The sequence below is a fragment of the Narcine bancroftii genome, chromosome 10 (assembly GCF_036971445.1).
Source record: "Narcine bancroftii isolate sNarBan1 chromosome 10, sNarBan1.hap1, whole genome shotgun sequence".
NCBI classification, from domain to species: domain Eukaryota; kingdom Metazoa; phylum Chordata; class Chondrichthyes; order Torpediniformes; family Narcinidae; genus Narcine; species Narcine bancroftii.
This window is the reverse complement of record NC_091478.1, coordinates 31156200-31179259: the sequence shown is the minus strand read 5'-3', so window position 1 is coordinate 31179259 and position 23060 is coordinate 31156200. Positions and strand designations below refer to the sequence as shown.

The 23060-nt window shown below is 37.3% G+C and overlaps 1 protein-coding gene across 27 annotated transcripts in view; it reads left to right on the top strand.

Moving 5' to 3' along the window:
- LOC138744384 (protein CC2D2B-like) overlaps positions 1-23060 on the top strand; it is a 127610-nt gene that overhangs the window by 19206 nt on the left and 85344 nt on the right. For 23 of the 27 annotated variants that reach the window (XR_011345467.1, XR_011345466.1, XM_069900470.1 and 20 more), the window contains 8 exons: positions 5192-5323; positions 10295-10463; positions 10617-10750; positions 11345-11482; positions 13748-13957; positions 18879-18964; positions 19661-19801; positions 22750-22897. Coding sequence is in view for 25 of the 27 variants with exons in the window: in XM_069900470.1 (XP_069756571.1) it covers positions 5192-5323; positions 10295-10463; positions 10617-10750; positions 11345-11482; positions 13748-13957; positions 18879-18964; positions 19661-19801; positions 22750-22897 (1158 nt within the window). In the remaining 2 variants the exon portion in view is untranslated. Of the gene's footprint in view, positions 1-5191; positions 5324-10294; positions 10464-10616; positions 10751-11344; positions 11483-11641; positions 11709-13747; positions 13958-16498; positions 16537-17506; positions 17677-18878; positions 18965-19660; positions 19802-22749; positions 22898-23060 lie in introns of those variants that run through there. The other 4 variants (XM_069900477.1, XM_069900479.1, XM_069900481.1 and 1 more) reach the window with 4 other exon arrangements.

Below are 23060 nucleotides of genomic sequence, written 5' to 3'. Positions count from 1 at the left end.
CATTGGTGGGCTGCAGAGGGAGATAAATACAAATTTCCAGGAATAAAAGCAGAAAATATTGTAAATAGCAAGTTAAGTAACATTTGACCTGATTAATATTTCAGGTCAATGGGCGTACTTTAGTTCACTTTCACAATAACTTTGTTAAAGGTTTTAACACTTGTGAGTTATTAAAAGCTGGAGAGAAGCATAGCTTGGCACCAAGGTAGAGAGAAAAAAAAATTTACATTGTTCATCCATACCTTCTGTAGGACAGGATGCATTTTGGCATGGAGATTACCAAATCACTCAAAAAATGTACTTTGTACTAATTACTCTTTATGGAACTGATAGTGAATTTCAAGCCCTTATATCCAAGAATTGCTGTAAAGAAATTCATGTTCTTGACAAGGCAAGTAAACTGATTAAACTCTTTTGTACATTTGTGCCTTCTCTTTTCATCCAAGGCACCTTCCAAATATTCATGCAGTAATGCATTACCCACACAATTTTTTTCATTGTGACCTCAGATTTCAGATTTATTGTCAGAGTACATATGTGATATATACAACCTTGAGATTCCTGAGATCTGTTCACGTTAGACTCTAATTTAGCATTTTTCATGAATAATATAAACTTGCATAGACAAAAACTCTACTTCACTTTAAGAGAATTACTTTCACATTTTCTTTTGCAATTTATACAACTTTAACAGTTCAAAGGTAATTCACTAGGCTAATTTCTTGAATGAGAGGGTTGTCCTCTCAAAAGAAGCAAGGCAATTTAGGTGTATATTTCTTGGTGTTGAGAAAAATAGGAGGTGGAATAGGGGAAATGGCTCAATTCAAACATTTAAGAATGTTTAAGGAACCTTGCAGGTTGAGATATTTTACCAATCAGAGGGTTATGAACAAGAGGACATAATTACAAGATTAGTATACTCTTTAGCTGGTCATTTAAAATCAAGGTGCACATTAATTACTATAATTTTCTTCCCCGGGGGCGTTAACATCAGATCATAAGTGTACTTAAGGTAGATAAAAATTTGAAAGAAGGAAGTATTGAAGTTTATGGGGAACTGGCATAAGAGAAATTGAGGCCAGCATAGATTAGTCATGATAATGTTGAAAAGCAGAACAGGCCTCAGGAGCCAAGTGGCCTATTCCTCTCCATTTCTTGACACACACTTGAACTGGTAGCATCATATTTGTTTATTTTTATATATCAGATTGGTATTCTAAAATATCACTGGAGTGGACCATGTCAACCATTATTCCTACTCTAATCCTAATTTAAAGAGAACCAAGAAGTCGCTTGTCTTTTTTTTGAGAATAGAAGATTGATAGTGTCTTGCCAGTGAATTTAATACCTCAGCATTTCAAAGTTCATATTGATTGTCAGATTACATACATAACATCACATGAGATTATTTTTCATGTGGACCAGGCATAATTTCTATTTATCAATGGTGTAAACTGTATTCAGGAAGAGATACGTAGCCAAAAGAGAAAAATGTAAGCAAAGAAATAAATGTAAACAAACTGCAATACAGAATTTAAAAAGATTCATTGATAAATAATGTGCCAAGTTGAGTTGGTTGTTTAGGTGTCTAATGGTAGCAACTGTTCCTGAACCTGGTGGTTCAAGTCTTGTGGAACCTGTACCTCTTTCCTGATCACAGTAGCAAGAACAGAGCAAGTCCTGGATGTTGGAGATCTTTGATGTTTGTGCTGCTCTCCAACAGCAGTGTTCAATGTATATTTTCAAGATGGTGGGGAGAGTTTTTCCTGTGATGTACTGGGCTATGTCCACTACCTGTGGCAGGGCTTTCTGCTCAGAGGTGAATACCATACGTGGCTGTGATGCAGCTGGTCAGCACACTTTTCACAACACATACGCAGAAGTTTGACAAGGTTTCTGATGTCATACCAAACCTCTGCAGACTCCCAAGGAAGCAGAAATGCTGATGTGCTTGCTTCACAAAGACATTAGAAGTTTCACCCTGGCATTCTTGCCAAGAATCAAGTGGTCTGTTTTAGTTCCAAAGTGTTAATGCCCAATACTCAGCTGAAGAGGAGGAAGATCACAATAAAGATAATTATATCAATGAAGAGAAATTTTTAAAATCTGGATTTGCAACTGCATAATATCTTTTTTCATGCAGAGAGTTTACAGGAGATGGACATTTCATAGTTTAAAAATATATTGAAAGTCAGGAGTAGTAGCCATTTGGGATAGAACTAAAGATTCTGGTCACATAGGTTTAAAAGAGACATATGCCCCATTAGTTTATATATGACACCTAAGGCAGAGGCCCTCTAGATTTAAATGGAGCACAAGTGAGAGAAGATCTATAGATTTGAAGTAAGTTTTTTTGGGGGAGGGGGAATAGGGGAGTCCTTTGGGTTTAGAGGCAGTGCTGGAGACAGAGGGGCCACATTGTCTAAAAGAAGCACAGCTGGCAGGCCCTGCAAATTTTAATTTAGTCTGAGTGATGGAAGACTGTGATCTTTTGACTCTGGATGAGATTTTTGGCCTGTGTGCAGTTGGTTTTAGGGAATGGTTGCATTAATGGTTTGGTATACGCAAGGCAGCCAGGGATCTTGGAGGCAAAAATAGAAAGGGTTTAAGTGGTAAAGATGTGAGAAAGTTGAGGAAAAAAAAAGGACAACAGGTCAGCATTCCCTCTATGAGCTTACTCCCCTGCCCTGCTTCCCATAGCAGACCTCCCCCCCTCTCCTCCCATGGCCCATCGTAGCACTCTCTTGCTGACCTCCATCAAGCACCCTGCATATTACTACAGCCTTTTGGGGAGGGAATACTGCTTAAATATGGCTTTTCAGGCAATTAAAATAGGATGTGGGAAAGAGTCAGGATGAAACAAGGTGAAGCTAAAGAAAACGGGGAAATTGCACAGCAGAAGACAAAAGGAAAAAGGAGGGGTGACCGTCAGAAAGAACATTGAAGGTAAAGAGACTCAGAGATAGAAAAGATTGACTGAATATGGGTGGATAAGGGAACAAGGAGGAGGCAAGGGAGTGTGTACATTCGTGCGTTAATATTCCTGCAGTAGATAATTTATTCCCCTTACCATCTTGTCAGGACCATGTATCATTTTGTGTTTAAATTAATTTATGCACAAGCATCTTCTACTTAATATGAAGTTTAGGACCTGGAACATTAAGATGCTCATAAATAGTACCATAAGTGAAAGACCCACTGCACAGGAATTCAGATGCTTTGATATCACATCTAAGTGAGATGAGACAACCAGGGGATGGCCTGCTCAATGTACAAGGCAATGGCTGCATGTTCTTCTGGAAGGGCAAGTCAGCCTCTTCATGGGGTGACCATTGCTGTCAAAAATGCTCCAGTCTGATCTATTAGTATGGGATTTTTGAACTTCTTATGACCTCTTAATTCATTCTAAAATGGACCTGGATGCAGCAGTCAACACCTCATGCACCATCACACTGGAAGCTATAACTGTGCCAAATAAGACCTTTATGTTGACTTTGGGGAAAAAGTCTCCAGTCTGCATCCAATCGGGACAAAAACTGAACTCCTTTGTAATATCAGTGCCAAGGTTAGAAAAGATGCAATTTTCTGGCAATCCTAATATAGCAATGAGGGTGAAGAGAAAATTAACTCCAATGAAGTCCTCCTCATGACAATGCTCTTGGATTATAGTCTTGTAACAAACAGCATCTAGTTTTCTTAGAAAAATGAGTCCAAGATCTTTTTTTTCTGAGCAACTACAATGTGTATTGCCTATACTGTTGATTAGTACTGATAATTGTTGGAGTGATCCCCTCCCAATCTGTCCTGTTAATTCCTTCAGCATGGTTTAAACTACAGTGGCAATGAGAACTTGGCTACAGAAAATTAATTTTGAATGTATATAGGACCTCACAATATTCAGGTGATTCAGTTTTCAAGAAATGCTGAGTTCACAGGATACAGAAAAGACCCACAACATCCTTAGTCAGCCTTAGTCTGAAAACATACTCCACACCTCTACCCAAGCTTCTCCTGTGCAGATAACAATATTTGCATTTAAACAACAATGTGGAGAATTGTCCAGTACATTTTGTCCTGATGAAGCAAGGCAAATACAACCTATTAATTTCTCCTTTATTACTCTAGAGTCAACCAATAGCAAAGTGATGGAAGTTGAGATTGACAATGCCATCAAGTGGCACCTATGCATTAGTAACCTACTAACCCATGTACAGTTTGAGTTTGATCAGGGCCATTCACTTCCAAACTTCATTAGGATCTTCATTCAATGAAAACAAAGAATGGAATCATAGCTATGAGATAATAACACAAGAACTTAAAACATTTGGAGCCACTTGGCCCCTCAAACTTCCCCACCATTCAGTGTGATCATGGCTGACCTGTCTCTAATCTCTTCTATACCAGTTCTCCAGAGATAATTCCCCAATATTTCAATAAAATATCAATTTCCTTTTTAAATACTCAAATGATTTTGCCTCCATAACTTTATGGGGTAAAGAATTTGAGAGATCTAATACCTTATATGAGAAGGTCCTATTTACAGAAGTTTTAAATTAACACTCTTTAGCCTTGTAATTATATCCCCTTGTAATTATATCCCCTTGTTCAAGGTTCTCCCACTGGTGAAAAAATCTTGACAGCTACATTGAATAAATCCCATTAAGAGTAAAATATGTCTCAATATGGTCATGTCTCATCCCATTAAGGGTAAAATATGTCTCAATATGGTCATGTCTCATTCTTTTAAACATGTCCTTTGGATTACTCCTAACCTTTGCCAATTTTCTCCTGTTCCTTTTGTTTAAGTTGGCAATAATTTTACCATTCAAATCATCCAGATTTTCACCTTGTTTTTCTTCTTGGTTTCTTCAATATAAACACTGCCACTTGTGATAAAGGGTCATAGAATTGAAACATTGACTATTTTTCTTTCCACAGATGCTATCTGACAAGTTTACTCTATGTTCTGGTTAACTTTGAGGAAAACTACATTAATTGGCATCATTGTGCCGCTAAAATTTATTGAATGTTTTGAGGATAGCCTATTAACTCGATATTATGCTTTAGTATTTTAATACTGCTATTAAAAAAGAATATTTTTATGTATTTTTTTATTGAAGAATGAAGATGTAATATTAAAACATAATTAGGATTTTATAGAATGGGTTTTCATTATTTTGCACAATTTCAGAATATAGAGTCAGATGAAGGAACTCAGTTTTTTACTTCTGCTTTGGATGAGTCACCTAATTCCGTGATACAAGGACATGAAAAAGCACAACTGAAAGATTTGTCCCTTGCATTTCAACTCACTGGATTGGAGGTAATGAGAAGTAAACAAGAAAACAAAGGGTTAAGTTATTAACAACAAAAAATGTCATGTTTATTTTGAAACCTTGGCAACAGTTTATAGTGAAGGAATGGGAAGGGAAGAGGTAGACCAAATTAACGTGGCTCATCTGACCTAATGCGTGGGGAATGGGGAGAAGATGTTGATTGAAGCAAAGACTGCATCAGGGACCAAGGAAATGTATGGGAACTTTCTTTAAAGATATTAGTGATATGAAATGATATAGAAATGTTATTGTTTGCATAATACTGCAAAGGATCAAGTATGAGTTAAATATATAAGCAGGATTTGATCGCCTCTATTAAATCTCACAGCAGTGTTAATTACCATTTTTACTCATGTAATCGTCGGTTAATAGTTGACCCCCTCCCCTTTTTTGTCCAGAAATTACATGTTTTCCTATGGCCCATGTAAAATTTGATCCCACCCCCCTTTTTTCTGGCCCAAATATTGCATGTAAAAAAATTTGATTTGAAAATGTAAAAATACATCAGCGTAAGGAAGGGTCACAGCTTCTCTTTGCAGTTCGGCTTGAATACAGCACCCGTGATTTCAATACTCTGCCTCCATTTTGTTTCAAAATGTCTGCCAGAAAATACAACAAATATACAGCAGTATTTAAACTCCATGTTGTTAAAATTGTTGAGAAGACAAATAACTGTGAAGCAACAAGAGCAATATGTGTATCAGAGAAACTTGTGAGGGACTGGAGAAAGATATCAAACAAGCAATGCCGAAAAGAAAGTGAGCTGAGAGAGGTAAATCTAGCAAGTGGCCATAATTGAGGGAAAAAAGTTTCTGAATGGGTGATTGAAAATTGGCAAGGAGGAAAATGTGTTACTCATGGTGCCATTTAAGTCCATGCACAAAAGAAATCAAGGAAGAAAAGAATTTTGGATTTTACAGGAAGTGCTAGTTGGTGGACCATGTTCATGAGGAGGTATGACTTTGCACTTTGGCACAGAACTAAGATTTCACAAAAGCAGCCTGCTGATCTGGATGATAAAATATTATAGTTTGTAATCAGGCATTGGAAGAAGGAAAGCTACAAGTTATTATGCATTGGAAACATGGATGAAGCACCATTTAGACTTGACATGCCAGAGAATTATAAAGTTAACCAAAAAATATAAAAAACAATATTGATGAAGACCAGTGGTCATGACAAAAGTAGGCTTACTTTGGCTCTTTCTTGTATGGCTGATGATACTAAATTAAAGCTGATGATAGTTTTGAAGATAAAAACTTGGCCAAAGGAGAAATTGCCAAAAGAAATTGTCAACCATGCACATCCATAAAGTCTGGATAGATGAAGGCGAATGTAGTAAAAGGATAAAGGAAGTTTAGAAGTTGTGATCTCTGGTGGTCTATGCAAAAAAAAAAGAGTTTGCTCCTCTGTGATCAGTTTAGAGAAGAATGTTGTTGATGATCTCTGATTAGAGACCACTCACATGGCTGTAATTCCCAAAGAACTTGCAAGTGTTTTGCAATCAAAGGATGTTAATATCAATAGACTCTTTATGGATATGATGGGAATGAGGAGGAGTAACTGGATATGTGAAGGAGAAAAAACATACACTGTGTCAGATCTGTGACTGGATCATTGATTCATGGAAGGAAATAAAAACTGACATCATTCAACAAATGAAGAAGTTCAAATGCATTGGATGGTACAGAAGACTATTGCATATGGGATGACTGGGATGATGAAGAACTGCAGACAGCACGGATGAAGATGATGAAGAGGTTCTGTATGGTGACATCATTTATCCTGATGATTATCATGCAAAAGATATTAAATGAACTTTAGTGTTTTCAAGCCTTATTACAGTAAATGCTTACTTCACTGTTTTGCATGCATACCGTGAATAAAAACAGTACCAATAATTATTTTTATTGCCATTATTTATTTTGATAATTTGTGGCTTAAGACGCATTGAATGCGTTAAAAACAAAATTTTAGTAAAAAAAAAGATTCCATAGTCCTGAAAGTGAAATTGTGGTTAAAACATTTGTGATGTGAGCAGATATGGTTCGTGTAGTAAACCACTGTGTTTATGATTGGCTATGTTAGGACACATCCCTTTCTGACAGTGCCTGAGTCTCCTCCCACTGACCCCTGAATAAAGGCGACTGTGCCACTGCTTCTCCTCAGTCCAGGACAATCGACCAGCATGGACATACCTCCATTGATGTGAATAAAATCCTATCCGTTTCTCTACAAACTTCTTGTCTTTGAAGTTATTGATGGTGACTCAATTTTATTTACAACAATTTTTTGATAATGGAGCAGATTATGAAGCCAGAAAAGCTGGACCTCTACCCACAATCGCCTGACTCATCCAACAGGTTTGAACTCTGGCTGCTTTGCTTTGAATTGTTCCTGCAAGCCTCCTCTACTATTGTTCGATCAGAGGACGACATGCTGCAAGTACTGTATTCCCGGGTCAGGCCCCTGGTGTACTCAATGATCAAGGACACCGAGTTGTACCCAGTGGTCCAAAAAATTCAACCATTACATGAGTATATATGGTGTCTGTTCCTTTAGTCCTTTTCCATTTTTATTTCTTTTCCCTCCTCTTGCCACAACAATAAAATTTTGTAAACCCAGCATGCTCAGGACTTTGGTGCAAGATCAGCAGATAATTAGCATTATATTTATATTTTTAACACTTTTTTGTTACACAGTATTATAATGCATTTCCCATCAAACAGATAAGTTGAAAGGAAGCACTGAGAATGGGACCCTGGTTGGTTAAAAGAAAACATGGGAACTGAAACTTCGGTAGGCCTATTGATATGGCCCAAGACTGATGCGAGGTTGGAGTTAATGTGAGCCATGGCCATTTTCTTGAAGCATTTTATGATGAATGTCAGAGCCACCAGACAGAAGTCATTATGTTCTTCCTCAGCACTAGGATGATCATGGCCATTTTGAAGTACTTCTACAGGTAGCAGGGAGAGATTGAAAATATTTGCAAATACTCATAGGAACATAAAGAGGAGCAGGAATAAGTCAACTTGTTTATTGAATCTGTACTGCCATTCAATAAGATCATGGTTGATCTGGCCTTAGATTCAGCTCCATTTACCTGTTTTCCAACAACCCATGTTGGGTATAAGTCCGCCGTCTGCTGGACATCATGACACCCATGTCATGATTTCATCCTTCCATATATATAAAATATATATATAACATGTCAGTAGCCATGTTAGTCTAATAGAAGGAAAGGATGAGAAAGCATCACATCTCTTACTTTTAATTGTGTGAGTGTACACATAACACCTTAATTCTATTATTCAAAATCTATTGATATTTTCAATATTTAACCAGACTCTACTACTGCAATGGGCAGAGAATTCAACAGATTCACTATTCCCTGGGAATAGCAGCTCTGCTTCATTTCTGTACTAAGTTTGCTCTCCAAATCTTGAGGCTATGCCTCCAAGTTATGGGCTCATTTGCCATTGAAATCAACTTCCCTGCTTCTATCTTGGCCTTTTCATAAATTTATATGTTGTGACAAGACCCTTAAAAAAAAAACTCCAGTGGGTATAGTCCCAGGCTACCAGCTCTCTCCTCTAAAGTGAACTCCCTCATTTATGGAATCAACCCAGTGAACCTCCTCTACACTGCCTCCAAAGCCAGTACAGTATATCCTTTCTGAAGTTATGAGACCAGAATTTCACACAGTACTCAAGATCCAGCCTCATCACTACCTTGCTCTGTAGCAGCAGACCCTCCCTGCTCTAAAATTCAATCCCTTTAGCAATGAAAGCCAACATCCCATGTGCCACTTTTGATTATTTGCTGTACCTGCAAACTATCCTTTTACGATTCTTATATGAGTACATCCAGGTCTCTCTGCTCAACTGCATGCTGAAATTTTCCACCGTTTCAAAAAGTAATTTGATTTACTATTTCCCCTCCAAAGTCTATGACCTCACATTTCCCAATGTTGTTTCCCACTCTATCTGGCAGACCCTTGCGCAATCACTTAACCTATCTGTATTTCTCTGCAGATTCACTGTGTCCTCTACAGATTTTGCTTTTCCACTCAATTAGTGTCATCTGTAAAGTTGGATATTCTGCCTTTGGTCATCTCCTCCAAATCATTTATGTACATTGTCAATATTTTCTAGGTCTGGTACCAATCCCTGCAGCAATCTGGTCACCACTAGTTGTTAACCAGAAAAGCACCCATTTATAAGTGGCATGGTTGGCATTGTAGTTTGCGCAACACCTTTACAGTGCCAGTGATAGGGACTTGACCAGGGTTTGAATCCTGCACTGTCTGTAAGGAGTTTATATGTTCTCACCTTGTCTGCATGGGTTTTCTTGGGGCTCCGGATTCCTCCCACATTCAAAATGTATCATGGGTGTAGGTTAAAGGAGTGTAAATTGGGTGGCAGGACTCGTGGGCTGAAGTGATCTTTTTTTTGTGCTATATGTTTAAATTTAAATTATACCCACTCTCTACCTTCTATTGTTAAATTATTACTCTATCCATGCCAATGCATTACACATACTCTGTGCATCTTTCTTGTACAGTACAGAAGTCTTGTATGCAGCACTTTATCAAACACCTTCTTGAAATCCAAGTATACTATATCCACTGAATGCATTGCCAGAAACCGGAAATATGCATGCTTTGATAATTCTGAGTGAGATATATTTCCAGTGAATTCCATTTCCTTTGCACTTAGTCGGTGACAATAGATAAACAACAACTTTATGGTCTATTGAAATTTACTCTTTCATTGTTTAAATATCGTATACCTGAACTGAATATAATATAGCTTGACTTAAATTCTGGTGTTAGTTATTACTTTCATTCAGTTTCTTATTACTTTCATCGTTTTGACATTAAGAATGCATTTTAATTGTCATGAATAATAAATACTGATTTTACATTTAAAATAAGTTCCTTTGTTTTACCTCAGGAAGTGCTGGAGAATGAAATTGAAATTACCAGTAGTATGTCAGAAGAAATGGTCAAATTTGACTTTTGTATAAATGAACAGTTAACTGAAAGGGTACCTGCTGAATATGAGCACTATAACTTACAGAGAGAAAAGAATAAAAATCTGTTCATCCCGACTACATCACAAGGTATAATAAAAAATTGTTTTAATTTTGTATAGTATTATTATGTAAATGAATAATATTTAATTGACATTTTAATACACTTGTTTAACCATGAAAAATAATTATTATTCTTCATCAAAAAATTTGGAAGGCATATCAAATCCTTATTTTCTTTAGTACCTGTAAGTAGCAAACTTCCAAGAAACTTTGCACCTCGTATCTTGAAAGATGAAGGCTTTTATGTCAGTCAGAAACCAGAGGTTTTGGAAAAAAATATTAACAAAATGGAAAATCGCTTTCTTGTGCAAGAGGTAAGTTGATAAATTATCTATTTCTGTTCCCAGGACTCAGGAGAAATCAATTGAAAATTACAAACTAAACCACAATGGTTCTTCTCAAGAATAAGATTAATAAGTTGTTACACAATTCACTGGATTATATAGATGGACAACAGTTTTAGCTGATTGGGAGATAACATTCAGAAAATAAAGAAATAATCTATTTAATTCCTTGAACTGTCCCATCCTTCAAGTCTATCGCTTCCCTACACTTGGGGAAATTTTAGGATGTGGGAAGAAACCAAAGGACCTGGGTCTGTTTATATATTTTTGTGACATTTGAGGTAACTATGCATTTAAGTGTATGGTTTGACAATGAATTTTGACTCTTTATTCATTAATATTTTACAATCTGACTACTAACTTCCAACAAATGATTTAAAACTTTGGATATTCACCTCAAAGACATTGACATTCACCATCATTTAAAAAAATCAGGAACTGAAAATTTAGAATATCAAACCTAACTTTATTGATTTTATGTAGCACTTTTGGGGAAGATTGGAAGTTGTGTTTATTTATTGTAAAGAGGGAAATTAAAATGTTTTTTGCTTTATTTATGAACAGAACAAAGGCTGGTTTGGGGAAGATGGAAATATAATAGCATTACCAGATCCAATTAAGTTTCCCTGGAATTGTAAACATCTATCATCAGATCAAGTTGTAGACGACCCTGAGCCAGGTCTGGAGACTGTATACAGGAAGGCATGTGATTATTTCCTTTTCTGGTGATACAGATTTAAAATTACAGGACATATGTAACAAATAAATGTTGTTTTGAAAATTCATTTAACGTCAGTATATTAGTGATCATATTGGTCGGGGTTTGTGTTTCTCTTAGATTGGTGGATTATTATACTGAAGGCCTGGTTCAAAGTTCCATGTGTATGTGTATGACTTCACATATAATCCTGAGATTCCTGTGGGCCAGGTACAATTTCTACTTATCTGTAGTGCAAAAATCTGTACTCAAGAAAAGCTGCATATACTAAAGAGAGAAATGTAAACAAAGGCAGAAGTGCAAACAAACTGACTATGCAATACAGAAAATAAATATTCAATAATAAATAATGTGCAAAGTAAGAGCCCTTAAATGAGTTTCTGATTGAGTTTGTTATTTAGGAGTCTGATGGTGGAGGATAGTATCTGTAAATATTGGTTAGCTGATTTTGCGCAACATGAAGTATTTTACACTGGAATATGTGTCGTGGGAGGGCGACAGTAACAGGTCTCAATGACAACTGCCCTGTGACTCAGACCTCCACCATTATGCAATGCTTCAAGCCATCTGTTGATGAAAAGCATCAGAGCACATCTCTCAGAGAAACTGGACTCATTTCAATTTGCCTACAGATGGAACTGTTCCTTTGATGATGATACAGCTTTGACCTTCCATTCTGTCCTAATCCACCTGAGAATGACACCTCATACACCAGGCTTCTGTTCATCAACTTCAGCTCGGCATTTAATATGATCATTCCCCAGAGCCATGTAGAAAAGCTGACTTGCTGAGACTCAACACCCCTCTCTGTAAATGGATTCTGAACTTCCGAGAGGAAAGACCACAGTCTGTCTATGTCTGTAGCAGAATGTCGAAACTGTCACACTGTGCACTAGTGCACCTCACGGCTGTGTGCTCAGCCCGCTCCTGTTCATGCTACTGACTCATGACTGCAACACCAGATCAAGCTCCAGCAGAGACATCAAATTTGTAGAAGACACAACAGTTGTTGGCTTCAGCAGCAACAGTATGAGTCACACAACAGAGAAGAGGCGGAAAAGTTTGTGATATGGTGTGAGAATAGCAACCTGAGTCTTAATGTGGACAAGACAAAGGAAATGATCAAGGACTTTAGGAGGCCCAGGGATGACTGCCCTCCACTATACATTAGTAGCTCAGTAGTGGAGAGAGTAAAGAGTTATTTCTTGGAGTCCACTTAAGAAGTGACCTATTCTGGATACATGACATCACTTGTCAGGAAGGAGGGCAAGGCTACCAGCCACCATCCTGTCAACTTTCTACAGGAGCTCTATCGAGAGTATGCTGCAGTTGCTGTAGAGCATTGGATTGGAGATCAATCTATAGGACCAAAAGAGTGGCAAAGAGGATTACTGGGGTCTCCAACCAACCCCCACCTCCCCATCAACATGATCTTCTGGGGGAATTGTTTAAATCATTGATGGCTCCTGCCATCCCAAACACAGCATCTTTTATGTACTTCCATCAGGAAAGAGCTAATCGAGTTTGTGCCAGAACAACAAGGATGAGAAACAGCTTCTTCCCATGGGCAGCTGATCGATAAATGAACTGCTCATACAAGCCCTCTGAGACTCTGCTATTTATTGAACAATATTTATTTATTCCTGTCTAGACGTACTGCTGTGTATCATTTGTCTGTATGTTCATTATGTTTGGATGCGTGCTTGCATGTTTTTGCACTGAGGATGGAAGAATGCTGTTTGGATGGGTTGTACGCTACTTGTAAAATCACATGATAATAAACTTGAATTTATAATTCAGCTCTGTTTGGTTTTTGAAAGTGAATCAAGGCATTCTTCTTCTTCCTGACCTTGGAGAACTATCACTGCTGGACTAGTAACCCTAATTTTCACTGGCCAAATCTACCTGCGGAGCTCCAGTCATTTAGTGAACTGAGAGTGAATGAGCTGTAGCAAATTATTCATTTGCTGCCCAGAATATGAAACTTAGTCAAACCTCCAATTAATTGGACTTAACATCAATGGGTTGCACCCAGAACCCAAGCACTTGGGGTTTAACTTACAGCTTTCCGTCTCTGATAGCAGTTACCAAATGAACCAAGCTAACACTTTGTGGATTCCAAGTTCCTCCCATGCTAATGAAATGTTAAAACTTTATTCCATATTGAGCTTCCTTAATAAGGTAATAGAATACTTTTATGTTTATCCTTGAGTCTTGAGATTATTCTGTTTTGTGTTGTGTTTTTTCAGGCAATAGTGAGTGAGCTTGTAACTGATATAGCTGGTAATTTTAAGGACGCTTTTCAAATCTATCAGTTGGACATCAATATTGCAAATTTGCATTTTATGCACCATCCTTTATTTAGCAGAGAACATGTTTTGGCTGCAAAGCTAATGCAACTTCATGACAATTACCAACAGAGACAAGGAAAAAATATCACTCAGCTCTTGATTGAGAAAGTAAGTGGCGATTAGTAATTATGAGTTAATATTTCTTATCAATTTCAACCTTGAAAATAACCCAGAGTACTGTCATAATTATTGGAAAGCTGTTGGGAATAATCATAATATCATTATGTAGAACTTCATTCGTAGAAGTTACTCTTGCATATAAAACCATTTAAGATGATTCACTTGATATTAACATGTGTAAAAGCGACACTTTTGTCGCATTTAGTATAATCATAAGGCCAAAAGCTTATTTAGAATATATTTTGGAGGTTGGACATATTACAACAAAGGTACAGATAAACAGCTGACATACAGGAGTTTGCAGAGGCTGGATTAAAGATAGCAGATTAACAGACAATTGGAATACATTTGTAGCAGTGGTGACATACTGCAAAATATTTAAATTGTCATGCCAACAATTTGAAAATGAAGTAAGTCTTTCCAAACTGGAAGTCACCAATTATTTTTTTAAAGAGAAAAGTAGGACCTGTATGGACTTAAAATTAGGGAATACTTGAATATCTTATTGAACAAGAATACCTCATTATCATTTTAATTTCTTAGGTTTTACTTCACCTATTAGGGAAAATATTATTCCTCACAGATATTTGTTTCAGCAGCATTTATTGTTCAGTTTTAGTGTATTTCCTCATTTCCTATTTTCTCAATCATGTCCTGCCATTTCAGTTCATTAGAAAAGCCTCAGAAATGCAATGAACTTGTACGCATGCCAATGTTAGTTATGATGCATTTGTTAAGAGTCCTCCACAAAAACACAATTTTTAACTTCTCCATACAGTGTTTCCTTAGGAGAGCTGAATTTTTCCCCATCAAAGTAGAAATAAATGCAGTATCAGATGTGCTTTCTCATTCATAATCATGTTTTCTCACCTCTATTCATCAAGATGTTGCTTGGATTGGAGGATTTTAATAATGGAGAGAGATTGAATAGTTTGGGTCTGTTTGCCCGAGTGTGAAGGAGATTGAGGGGTGGACCTATAGAGCTATATAAAATTATGAGACAGTTAGATAGGAAGATAGTCAGAATCTTTTAGCCATGGTATAGCATAACAAAAATAAAATGAATGTAAAATGAAAGAGTTTTAAAGGGGATTTGAGGAGAAAGGTTTTACACAGAGAGTGGTTGATATCAGAAATATTGTGGACAAGAGAAAGGAGATGATTGTGGACTTCAGGAAGATGAAGCTCTATTTTGGAGAGAGTGGAGAGCACAAAGTTCCTTGGTGTGCCAGACAACATACTGGACTCATAACACTTCCTCATTAGTCAGGATGGCATAGCAGTGACTACACTTCCTAAGGAGGTTGAGGAGGGCAGGGCTACAATCTTGACAACATTTTATAGGAGAACATTTGAGAGTGTTCTGTTTGGCTGCATCATTGTGTGGTATCATTAAAATGGCAGATAAAAATCACTGGGCTCCCTTTCCTCTATTGATGACATTCACCAGGAGCGTTGCTTTAATAGGGCTCCAAGAATTATTGAGTATCTCTGACCTACTATCATCAGGAAGGAGGTACAGGAACATCTAAATAAGGATTGAGAAATAGCTTCTTCCCACAGACTGTGAGATTGATGAACAGTATCCTGTAATCTTGGGTCTCTTATAAATGAAATGAGTAAATTATTCTGAAGTATTAGTACATATTTATTTTTTATTGTATTTTTATGCACATTTGTGATAATTGCATGCTGTGTATTATGTGTATATGTGTGCGCATTGTGGTTCAGATAAACGGATTCGCCTGGTTGTATATATTAAGTCAGATGATAATAAACTTGAACATGAACTCACTTCTAGAGGAGGTTGTGGAATTAGATATAATCACGATGCTTAAGAGACATTTAGAAAAGAACTTGAATAGGTAAGGCATTGAAGGAAATAGACCTAATGTAGCAAATGGGATTAGTGTAGATGGCAAAAAGGTTGGTATGACCATGGTGGGCTGAAGGACTTGTTTCTGTGTTGTAATCTCCACGACACTATGACTGTTATCAGCATCAGGATTTAGGGCTGTTGGATTTAATCTCCCCTTTTCATGGAGTGGCCAGAGTCACTAAAAGCATTGTAATTTTGATGTAATTAGTGTCTTGTACTCCATACTGTGCAAAATAGCATTGGTCTTTAACATGTATTTCCATTTATCTACTTGAGGACACATAGAAATTGTGGATACTAGGATCTGGATCAAAAGCCAGCCTTTTGGAGAAACTCAGCAGGTTAAGCAGCATCAGTGGGAGGAAAAGAATTGTTGATGTTTTGGGTCTGAAGCCTTCATCAAGTCTTAGAAAATATTGCTCTTTGTTTTTCTTCTATTCAAAGTTTTCCAAAAACCGTCAGCCAGTGTTTCCTATTCATTAAATAATATTCTTTCAGCTCCACCAAATTTCCTTTCATTTTATGGATCTGAAATTTTATAGAAGCCTATTGCAGTTCAGCTTATTGACTGGAGTATGAGAATTGTTAATGGTGCATCCCAAAATTGTACTGTTCTTTCTCTCTTTCATATTTGAACCTCTTCAATCTAGGTCCTGCTCCTGCTACACCATTGAAAGCTCTAATCAAGGTAAAATTGAAATCTTGCATCACTTTGGCAGTAGTGCATTATTGCTTCTCATCCTTCTCAATTTTTCTTTAACACTTTTGACAGATTATTCTTCTTTCAAATTCTGGTTGTTGCCTGGCCATATGGCATTAAACCATCTTGCTTTTACTCTTACCTAGTGGATCTCCTGCAATTTCTTCATTCAATATCTGATATCCTTTAAAATTTATCCATGGATCTTTATTTCTCATATGGATGACACTAAGATTGGATGTGTTGTGGACAGTGAGAAAGGCTTTCAAAGCTTGCAGAGGGATCTGGGCCAACTGGAAAAATGGGCCAGAAAATGGCAGATGGAATTTAATGCAGACAAGTGTGAAGTGTTGCTTTTTCAAAGGACAAACCAAGGCAGGACATAGTAAATGGCAGGGCACTGAGGAGTGGAGAGGAATGAAGGGATCTTGGAATACAGATACATAATTCCCTGAAAGTGGTGTCACAGGTAGATAGGGTTGTAAAGAAAACTTTTGGGATCTTGGCCTTCATAAACAAAGTATCGAGTATAAGACATTGGTGAGGTCAAATTTGGAGTATTGTGTGCAGTTCTGGTCCAAAATACAGGAGGAATATCAGTAAGATCGAGAGAGTGCAGAGAAGATTTACTGGGATGTTGCCATGTCTTCAGGAGTTGAGTTACAGGGAAAGATTAAGTAGGTTGGGACTTTATTCCTTGGAATATAGAAGAATGAGGGGAAATTGGATTGGGATTTACAAAATTATGAGGGTGTGGTAGATGATGTTTGTGCTCATACACCATCATGTTGAAATGTTAGGAATAACAAGACCACATCTGAAGTTGTCAGCCAGAGAGTAGAAGCATTTGTTGGTGTGCTGTCAGGCTTGATATAGACACACAACATGTGACCTGGCATTATGACATCTGAAATACTAAGGACCTCATGATGTAGCTACATTGAGTAGGCCAGGACTTCTCAGTAGACCTACGGATTCTGCTGAATCAGTATGTCTCGTGGCTGTAATGGCTAGTTGCCAGCAGATAGGAGACTGTTGTGTCTAGCTGTCACAAGACAGGAGCTGTTAGTGCTGATTCTTCCCACACCCTCCAAGTGAACCGCTACAAGGGGAACAGAGTAAATGCAAGTATGCTCTTTCTATTTATATTGGGAGAGGACATGGCTTTAGGGTGAAAGGTGATAGGGGAACATCTTTACTCAGAGGGTGGTGGGAGTTTGAAATGAGCTGCCATCTGATGTGATAAATGTGGGCTCTTAAGTTTAAAGAATAAATTAGGTAGATATATGGATGGGAGAGGTCTGAAGGGTTAAGGAATGGGTGCAGGTCAGTGGGACTAGAGGAATGATGTTTTGAAACCAACTAGAAGAGCTGAATGGCCTATTTTCTGTGCTGTAGTTTTCTATGGTTCCTCCACAGTTCAAAAAATGCAAAAACATATTTGAAGTTTTGCATTTGCACTGCATTTACATTAACCATCTTATCACCTGTTTCACCAACTGTAATTGAGTTGTCAGATTGTTTTCGGAAATGTAGAGCCAAAATGAAACTTTCTTTTCTGTGTTGATTGGATGAGCCTTTGAGAAATGAGTCAAAGTGTAGGAAAAGCTGAAATGTTCTAAAATATTGCAGAAGGAAAGAAAACTAATTTTTATAGCTCATGGGTTCAAGCTTAACTTAATTTGCGTAGCAGGAAACCAACAATATTAAATCATTCACCAGCTGATATGATTTAATTAACTTCAGGATACTCTGTGAAAATGCACTGTTGTATAGAATGATCTTACTGATTTTCTACACTGTGTGTTGTGTGTGTGTGTGTGTGTGCGTGCGTGCGTGCGTGCGTGCGTGTGTGTGTGTGTGCGCGCGTGCGTGCGTGAGCCAACACGTGTGAGGAAATGATCATTGAAGGAACATAAAATGGTGTGGGATGCAAAGAAGGTGAATGATTAAATCTTGTCAGTTTCCTGCTTCAAAGGCTAGGTTAAAATTACATCTCATCTTTGACGAAATAATAGTTTATTCAGTTAAAGCACTGTATTATGACTCACTGCACAACAAATTATATAGGAAACATGAGGCTAATAGTTTGATTTAAAAGAGAGATGGTTTACTTGTAATATCTTTGTGTTCTGAAAACAAAATAAATGGAATGAACTGTGATTATCTCGACAATTCACTGTCCATTATGTCCAGGTCTTCAAGTGCTTCTGCATTGAAATGCAGAGGACCGAGTCAAGCTGAAAGTTAAATAATTTGGGAATGAAAAATGTTTCATCTAATTAATTTAGAGCTATATTCAATTTACACAGCCACCTATTTTTCCTTAGCTTCAAACATTAAATAATGTGATAATGAGCTTGGAAATAAATTCTGCGAACATCAGTAGGATTGAAGACATAAAGAAACAAATACGGCAAGTATTCCAAAAGCTTATGTTCTTCTCCACTGTGTTTTCTTTATGAAGATTTAATTTCTGCTTCCAACATTCTAATGCATCATTATTTAATTTTTTCCATTGTATTCCAGAGAATCATTGGAGTCATTGGAGTTTGTAATTTGTTAATTATCCAATGTTGTTTATGGGAGAATATTTTGTACAAATCGGATATCACATTTCTTTATAACAACTTGAACAATTTAACATTTTGAGATGTTCAGAAATTGACAAAAATGATTTGCAAAGGTCTTCATTCTCCCCTCCCTCAGACTTGTTTCTGGAACTTGTTATCAGCAAATTAATTTGGCCCAAAAGGTAAACCCTGAATTATTCCTTTAGCTTGCCTGATATTTTGATGAGACACAGGAACAAATTTATTTAAATTGTACGGCCATTGCCACCAAATCTATTACTTCTCCTTGCCCCGAAATTGTGCCTGGCTTAGGTGATGGAGGAATTTAGGCTTCAGTGCTTTTTACTGCTCAAGTTTTTAGTTTATCTACTTGGATGTGAAATAAAAAAATTGGATCAATAGAGAAAGGTCCTAAAATTTAACAAGGCAAGTGGAAATGGATTAGGAATAAATGATCAGAGCAAACAGAAGCTCTCAGTACTACAGAAATTTATGAATCACAAGTTAGACTAGATATTCATACCTTTTATATTTTTTAGGGAAGCAAAGGTGCTTCTGAATGTGGAAAAGGAAAAAGACCGTACCCTTCTAACAAACATTTTGAATGTCTGGAAACAGATAAAATCTTTGAGGAAATTTGAAAAGTGTATCTGTACACCAATAAAGCTCCAAGTGCATGAGTAAGCATCTTTTGATTTGTTTAAATTAATTTGTTACTTTTCATAATTTTTTCTCGATTAATTATATCCTTTCCATATACCTGTCCAAATGTCTTTTGATCTTTTAAATCATACCTGATTCTATAGCTACCGCTGGCTAGATACAGACTTTTTAAAATTTAAATGTTTTTTCTAAATTTAGACATAGAGCATTATAATTCGGCCCTATGAGTCTTTGCCACCAAATTTACACTCCTTTAACCTACATCCTGGTATGTTTTTGAAGGGTGGGAGGAAATCCATGCAAACACGAGGAGAATGTACAAACTACTTTCACAGTGCTGGATTCGAACCCAGGTCTGGTCCCAATTGCTAGCACTGTAAAGGCACTGCATTAACCATTACTCCAACCGTGCTGAGGTTTTCTGAGAGAAAAAGTGCCCCTCAGGTTCCATCCCCCTCACTTGAAACCTATGCTCTAGTTCTAGAAATATCTACCTTTGGAAAAAAACTATGAACATTCACTTTATTCATGCCCTTCATGATTTTATGCAACTACTATCAGGCCACCCATGTTGTATGTTCTAGGCAGCCATACTCAACCTTTCTTTGGCTATGGCCCCCTTGGACCTCTGATCCTGTTGTAAACTTAGATGTCCTTCCTCACTGTCTGCTATATCAGCAAATTTGGTATCATCTGCAAATTTACTGATCATGTCATCTAAATTGTGATCATAGATAAGAAACAACAGTATACTAAGGACTAATCCCTGCAGTACACTACAAGTTACAGACCTCCCATCAGAAAAGCAACCTTCATTCTGACTACTTCCTCCAAACCAGTTTTGAATCCAATTGGCCAGCTCACCTTGGATCCCATGTGACCTAACCTTCCAGACTAGCCTTCCATACTGGATCCTATCAAACCCTTTGATCATATCAATAACATCCACTACCCTGTCATTATCAATTCCCTTGGTGACATGTTCAAAAAAACTACCAGATTCATGAGTCACAATTTTCCACACACAAAGCAATGCTGACTAACTTTAATCAGTCCCTACCTATTGAGCAAATTTCCCACAGTTGACATCAGGTTCAATGGCCTGCAGTTCGCTGGCTTGTCTTTGATGCCCTTTTAAAATAACAATACAAGATTACCCACCTTCCAGTTATCTGAAACTTCACCAAAAGGTCTCTACACTTTCTTCCCTAGTTTCCCACAAGAGGATGCTCTTGTTCTTTTCCTTCTCCTTGATAATTGTACATAATCGAAGACATCACAACTTGTTTGCTCCAATTTCTTAGATTTCATACTCTTCAGATTTATTGGCATGATATCACATACACCTCTGCAATTATTTTTTTCTGTGGGCGAGGCATAATTACCACTTATTGGTAGTGGAAAAAACTGTACACAGTGTATATATGTAAACAAAAAAGAAGTGAAAACATATAATGAATGTAAAGAAACTGACTGTGCAATACAGTGAGAATAAAAAAAATCAATGAAGTGCACTCTTCAAAATGTACCAGGGTTGTAGGACAATTGGATGTAATTGAGTGTCACAGGCTCATGGGCTAAAAGGACCTGTTACCATGTCTAAATAAAAAAGCAACTTTGTGTACTCATCAAGAGATTCACTTCATCTGGATTGCCTAAATCTGAATCACACCTCCTTTTTCCTGCCAGAGCCTCGATATCTCTTATCAACCAGTGATCGCTAACCTTGCCAGATGACCCTTCATTCTTAACAACAACATTTTTCCCCCGAACACTTGTTATCTCAATTTTAGAAGCTGTCTTCCTTCCTGAAAACATCCTCTACCAATCAACTTCTAAAAGATCCTGCCTAATGTTTCCAAAATTGGCCTTATGCCAATTTATAACCTTAACTTATGGACCACTCCTACCTTTCTCCCCAACTATTTAAGACTAGTAGAGTTATAGTCACTGTTCCCAATGTGCTTCCAAGCTGACACTTCATTTGCTTCCCCTATCTCACCCCCTAAGAGGAGATCAAATGTTGTGTCCTCATCAATAGGGCCCTCTATATATTAAGGAAAATTTCTAGGACAGACTTTATTGACTTCACTCTGTCCAAGCCCTTTGCATTAAGGGTGACCCATTCAATACTAGAGAGGTTAAATCTCCCAATTATAAACCACTATTATTCTTACAGCCTCCTGCTCCTTTCATTTCAGCTGACTATTGGTGGGCCTCTAAAATAGTCCTCTCAAAGTGAGGATGGTCCCAAGAATATCCGCTCTAAGTACTGTAGTTATGTCCTCCATCATCAAAAAGGCAATCTGTTCCTTTCTTTTTGTTTGCACCTCTATCATACCCTCAGAGCAATCGTATTCTGGTACATTGAGCTGCCAGTCCTACGCTTCTCTGAACCATGTTTCTGTTATGGTTTCAATATCAGTCCTCTGAGTCAGTCCACACCCTAAATTTGTCTATCATTCAAAATAAATGCAAATTAAACTTCCAATCTTTCCTCTCACTTTGCTGTGTTCCTGTCTGCTCTATTTACTGAGCTTATTCCCCCCAACTTCATCTGCCTTATAATCTGCCTTATCCTTTGTCCTACCTCTGGGCCCCACCATGCCGTCAGTATAGTTGAAAAACTCCTAAGCAACACAATTTTCTGCCAGGATATTGGTTTCTCTCCAGTTTAGGGGCAACTAATCTCTCTTGTACAGGTGACTTCTGCCCCAGAAAAGATTACAATATCCAAGAAATTGAATCCCTGACCCCTGCACCAGTTCCTTCAATTTACGCCCTCATTACCAATGACACTGGGAATGCGCTTGAAGTTCTGCTTATTAGCATTTTTCCTAACTTCCTATGTTCATTGCATATGACATCATCCTTTGTCCTACCTATATCATTTGTACCAATGTGCACAATGATGTCTGACTGCTCACACCATCATTTGGTAAGTGCATACTTTTATTGCAAACAGGTTGAAAGTGAATTATGAAACACTTAGAAAACAATATGAAGTGGAGTACTTTGCAGAAGTCATTGAACTAGAGCAAGAATTTGAAGATGAATTCAAGAAAGAAATGGAAATGTATAATGAAAAATTGGAAATGTGGAAAATTAAGCAGGTATGTAAATACACTTAAAGCAATGATGATTATGCCCTATATGAATAATAAAAAAGAATAATATTTTTCCTGTGCATTTTTTTTTGTGTAACCAGTTACCATTTGACTGTTTCTTGTTGCTCACAGAATTAGAATTCCATGGAAATTAATGGGAAATATGCTT